Source organism: Anarrhichthys ocellatus, unplaced genomic scaffold (assembly GCF_004355925.1).
Source record: "Anarrhichthys ocellatus isolate YVR2014 unplaced genomic scaffold, GSC_Weel_1.0 scaffold13, whole genome shotgun sequence".
NCBI classification, from domain to species: domain Eukaryota; kingdom Metazoa; phylum Chordata; class Actinopteri; order Perciformes; family Anarhichadidae; genus Anarrhichthys; species Anarrhichthys ocellatus.
Genome location: NW_022280043.1, coordinates 4,632,036 through 4,637,555, shown reverse-complemented (window position 1 = coordinate 4,637,555; position 5,520 = coordinate 4,632,036). Strand labels below are relative to the sequence as shown.

Here is a 5,520-nt window from a genome sequence, read left to right as displayed (position 1 = left end):
AAGTTGAAACAACTTCACAAATTTGCAAAACATTACGGCTTCCAGCATTTACATTATGGGTGAATAAAGAACAGGAAACGGCGTTGGCTCCTATTCACTCCTGTGCAAGTTGCCAAGTGTCGGGCTCATTCACATGAACGACAGCATGAAAATAACTCTGGAGTTGGCTAGCAGTGCATTTTACAACTAGGACCTATTTAAGTGTTCGTTTTGGGAAGTGGATTTATCTAAAAAATAAAGTCTCTTTCCCAAATGTATGTCTACGGGAAAAAGTCCTTTTGGGCCCCATGGCCCCCCCGTGACGGACCCGGCTGATGTAATTAAACTGTTTGGCCCCTACGAAAACGTTCTTCAAAGCCCAGTGCCCTCTCTGGGGGCTTAGTTTACATCATAGCCTGTATATAAGAAGGGGACGTAGTCACGACGGTTTTGAAGCCTCGAGTTCACAGTTCTCAGTTGGTCGTAACCGTCTCCGTTTTTTGCAACCAGGAGTGACATGAGCGGGTGGAGCCAAGCAGAGCCGAATGTACAACGAGACATTTTTTAGCCGAACACAAGGTTACAATTAAAAGGGTTAAAGTTCTAAAACGAAAAAATGGAAAACACCCAGACCGGAGAACGCCATGGTAACGACCTGTCAGTGACAAGGTAGCCACACCGTGAAGCTACCTTCCTGCTGACATCTTTAACCTGTCCTAACTTCAAGTCCAGCCATGTTCCGACTGTTCCATTCACTCATGGAGCTGCAACTTTGGTTTTTACTCTAAAAAGAACCAGAATTTACTAAATGAGCATCATGTTGTATTACAGAAGACGTGAAACTAGCGAATTAAACCATAGACGTATAATGCTTACTGAGGTAACAATCCAGGTGAGAAGTACGGTCATTTTCTCATAGACTTCTATACGATCAGACTTCTTTGTGCAACCAGAGGAGTCGCCCCCTGCTGGCCATTAGAAAGAATGCACATTTTCGCCTCTTCCACATTAGCTTCACTTTCACTCGGCCCCGGAGGTTGCGTATTTTTAAGATGACATATTTATATAATGAAGGATAAGTATATTTGGAGATTAAAGAAAGACAAGCAGAATCAAATGTTGGGACTAATCACTCCAATACTTTGACAGTGAATTGTTCGGCTGCTCGTAGCCACTGAATGGTTTCCCAAAAGTATCTGAAAGACATCAAACAAAGCACCTGTACAATCAATCACATCTCTGTCGTCCCCCTGACAGCATGGCCACCATCGAGTGTGGCCATTTGGAGCAATTATTAACACCTTTGACTTTTGATGCAACACTTTGTACCAACTGCTTCACTTGAAGGATAACACACTCTTAGGATTATCTATGTCCCATTTTAACAAACATATTAATATATACGATGAGGGATTCCTACCTCCGGTCCATAAACCCAGGAGAAGATGGGTGCCGGGTTTCTTCTGCCTCTCGCTCGTCCCCCTCCTCTTCTGTCCTCTGCTCGGAGGTCAGCAGAGCTCATACACCTGAAAGAAAAGGCACAGAAGTGTTAACAAATCAACCCGGTTTGATCTCTGAGTCAGGCCTTCACTCGGCATGTGAACAAAGACATGACGAACCAATTGAGTTTTCTTCTCTCTTGTAAAATAGGTTAGATTAAGTTCATGTGAACACACACACGCACACACACACACCAGGTGTAATTTAGGGTGGAGTGGGGGGTTCTTGTAAAAGAGCAGAAATAAAAAGAGGCTGATAGAAACCGACCGCTTCCTACTTTGACTTCTTCAGAAAATTAATTCTCTAACAGTCAGTGAGGTTATGAAAGCGCCACGCCGCCCCCCCCCCCCCACACACACACACACACACACACACAGACCTCTTTGAGTTGAATGTGATGAGCAGCATACCGTACTGTTATGATTTCCACAGATCTCTAAGAAATATTTTTTTAAATGTAGGAAGTGATGTGGAGAACGTGTCTGAAGTGCAGACTCAGACTAAACGCACAATGATGAAGCGTCACAAGGGAAACAACAGATATCAGCTAGCAGAAGCATGCCGGTAGAAAGCAGAGCAGGACGGAGGTCGCGTCAGGACAGCGGGAACGAGGGATGAAGCACAGATGTCTAATTATGTTGCAGACAAAGCTCGGGCAAACAGAGCTGGCATTAAGAATTTATTTTAAAACCCTGACGGCTCCTCCATATGTGTGGAGTCGTCCCAGAACGAGAGAGCAGGCCACTCACATGATGGCATGCACCCAGGGATCAAAACAAAAAGACAAAACAAAAAAAAAAGCTTCGAAACTTGTCTTCCTCTTCGTCCACAAGCTCAGGCCGTAGCGGTCAGCCCCTCTGAAGTCCAGAGCTGAGCCCAAAAAACTATAAAAACTCCAACAACACTTGAGACTAGAGGGCAAAAAGCATTAACTACCTGCATGCATGGCTAAAGATTTAACCAAACGGGCTGTGCCCAAGACAGGGGAACCAAACCCAAGCCAGTTGAGCTTGTTAGGCCGGTCTGTCAGAGGGGCGAGTCAGCAACATATCTACCTCTGTAATCACACACACACACACACACACACACACACACACAAGCCCACTTGCATGACAGCCTTCCCCACCCATGAGGCAGGCAAAAAGCCCTAACCTAACATTACAGCCTGAACACATCCTATTGTAACAGTGACAGGATTAAAATAAAACACTGGGTGCGCCATGGGGAGGATGATGAGGATGATGATGATGATGATTAACAGACCACTGAAGGGGGATCATTTAGGTGCAGGAGGCTAAAAAAAAAACAAAAAAAAAAACAGATCCACTGCGTGCTCTGCGTGCCCATGAGCAGCAGAGAGGCAGGTAATGTGCGTGAGAGCAGGTTAGGTTTTGGATGTCAGCCGGTGTTCTCGGCTATAATTAGCAGCAGAGTCTCCAGAAGCGTACCCGCCGACCCTGCTCTCCCTCTCTCTCCCTCACCTGGCGAACATATCAGACAGCGGCTGCAGCACCTGCTGCAATAAAAACACTTCCACATAGCTTACGTTTCATGTTGTGCATTTAAAAGCCCAGCTGTATTATAACTGGGAATGAATGTCTACGAGAGTTAGCCTGCCGAGTAGGCTACCCGTGACGTAGTAGTCCTCCCGTGACCCCGATCGGGAAGGGAGGGAGGAGGGAGGGAGGTTGAGGCAAACCGGCACTGTCATGGCAAACGGACTTGTCACTTAAACTACATCACATATAAACTTAAAGGTGTTTGTGTTATAATTTACAATTTAAATCGACAGCAGGCAGGTGAAGCGGTTACCTGAGTGCCGGTGTGTCACCTGTTCAGATTCGTCGCCTCCCACCTGACCGGCCTCTACACTTCCTGGATTACTCCGTCCCACCCTGCCTACTTCTTCTTCTTCTTTTTTTAGTGCTCGCAGCTCTTGTCTTTTTCTTCTGCACCGGGGGGTCCTGTCGTCCTCAGCTCGACACCCGCGAGGTTTTAATCTTCGCCAGCTCGTGCGTCAGCGTTTTTTCTTCTTCTTGCGGGTCTTCTCGTGTCTTGTCTCTGCAGACCGCAGGTTTCTCGGGACTGTTGTGACCCCCCCTCTCTCCCTGTCTGTTGCCTTCGCTGGCCCACTCCGGCTCCCAGCTCCTTCTTTCTGAGAACCAGGAAGCGGCTTGCCCTACTTACACCCAGCCGCGGATTGGCTCTGGCAGGGCTGGAGAAGAGACCGCCGGGGTGGGCAGGGCACAGGGGAGGGAGGGAGGGAGAGAAAGAGAGAGAGAGAGAGAGAGAGGGAGATAGAGAGAGGACGGAGGGGGTCTGGCTCCGATGCGATAGGCCAAAAGCGGTGTCTGTCGCCGTGGCGGTGGCGGAGGGAGGAGAGAGGTGGGCAGGTTTGGAGACCCCGCTCCTCCTCCTCCTCTCTCCCTCGGGCATCACCGCGCGCATAGGTGGAGAAGGTAGGGCGGGCAGTGAAAGCGGAGTGAAGGATATATACCTATTGCTCACCTGTCCTTAGTGCCCTTCTACCCCCCAATCTCCTTGGCTCAGCAATATTCCCTCTGCAGCCCTCGTGATGTGACCACGGATGGAGAGACGGAAGTTCAAGTTAAACGGAACCTATTGTGATAAATGAAACTTTTACGGAGGATGTGTCACATCCAGTGCGAAGAGCAGCAAAGAGCAACACCAGGGACTTTTTTAAATGACTTGTGGTTAATCGGTGAATCACAAGAAAAGACGTAGGACGTATCATCCATAGTTTGCTGAAGAGAATAATGCAGTAGATGAGTGAACTCTTTTTTTTTTTTTTCCAGCGAAAGAAAAGTGACACCAAACAGCAGCCCTCATTTCACTGTAGAAAAAAACTTGCACACTTACGTATCCTGTTTGAAGTGGTTAGGGTATGGGAATCACCTCGCTTTTCAAAATCTCATCCTTGTCTACTGTAGCTCCAACAGTGTGTGTGTGTGTGTGTGTGTGTTGGTGGGGTTTTGAAGTGAGGGTGCAGGAAGTCTATATATAATGTTGCGGTGAGCTCAGCCAGCCCACCTAGTGCCACCCCCCTAACCTTAAATCTGTGCTTGTTCTGCGGTTGAGCTACCAGACAAAGACGTAAAACTACATGTGCACCACATGTTCCATACATGCAACTGATTCCCCATGTTTATATTAAACCGTTGGTTCCCAACCTGGGGGGTCACGAGACGATTGGAAAATTAAATCAAAGAGCGGTTGCTACACACATTCTGTTTATTTTACTCTTTTATTGGGAACTTCTGGATATTTAATTTCTCATAGCCTCTAAAAAAATGATGCTTATACAACAATCTGAAAACTCTGTGGTTGAACAAAATATGCAGCCTCCAGATGAATGAACTGAGGATCATATGAATCCAGTGAATACAACTTGCAGAACAAGTACAAGCAGACTGTGGCTATTACCATATAATGCAACACTAGTGTGATGAGGAATACGATACTCATACATGTCCGTTTGTAGCCCAATAAACTCCCTGGCACTCTAGTTTGTTTCCATCGCGGCCCCAGAGTAAAGACTTCCATCTGAGTCTATTTCAGAGAATGAAGGGCAGCAATTATAGTTTTGTTTATCCCCCCCACCTCTTTTCATGGTCTGCCATCATTAACCTCTTCTCCTTGCTCCACATTGGCTTCTCCTCCTCACATGTCCTCACCATGTCCCTCCTGATCTCGCATTTTACTGTAAAGACCCAAACTTAAGAAATATAAAAGGTGCTATTGTGCAAGATGCTCCTTCTTCCTGCTGTGTTGATTATTAAAGTGCCATCGCCATCTAGTGGTCACCATGCAGCCAGCACTCCTGGATCCTTAAGAGGAAACACCCTAAGCGAAAACATTTTTCATGCACTGGTCATTTTTGAGATTTGGGTTTATTTGCTTCCATAATTTGTCTCCTTTTTAGACTAGTGGAGAGAAAACACCAAAAATACACATACTCCTCTTTGTCTGATTGTGTCTGTAGAGTTCTCCTAAATTCACCATTAGCATTACATAATGCCT

The 5,520-nt window shown here is 46.5% G+C and overlaps 1 protein-coding gene across 5 annotated transcripts in view; it reads right to left on the bottom strand.

Annotated features, from left to right (window-relative positions):
- zbtb7b (zinc finger and BTB domain containing 7B) overlaps window positions 1-4,441 on the bottom strand; it is a 24,540-nt gene extending 20,099 nt beyond the window's left edge. Inside the window, exons 1-2 of one of the 5 annotated variants that reach the window (XM_031853278.1) lie at window positions 4,360-4,441; window positions 1,400-1,505 (exon numbers count right to left, since the gene is read on the bottom strand). In XM_031853278.1, the coding sequence (XP_031709138.1) occupies window positions 1,400-1,501 (102 nt within the window). In that variant the 5' untranslated portion in view covers window positions 1,502-1,505; window positions 4,360-4,441. Of the gene's footprint in view, window positions 1-1,399; window positions 1,506-2,228; window positions 3,723-3,987; window positions 4,087-4,359 lie in introns of those variants that run through there. The other 4 variants (XM_031853279.1, XM_031853275.1, XM_031853276.1 and 1 more) reach the window with 4 other exon arrangements.
- Window positions 4,442-5,520: the final 1,079 nt, after the last annotated feature.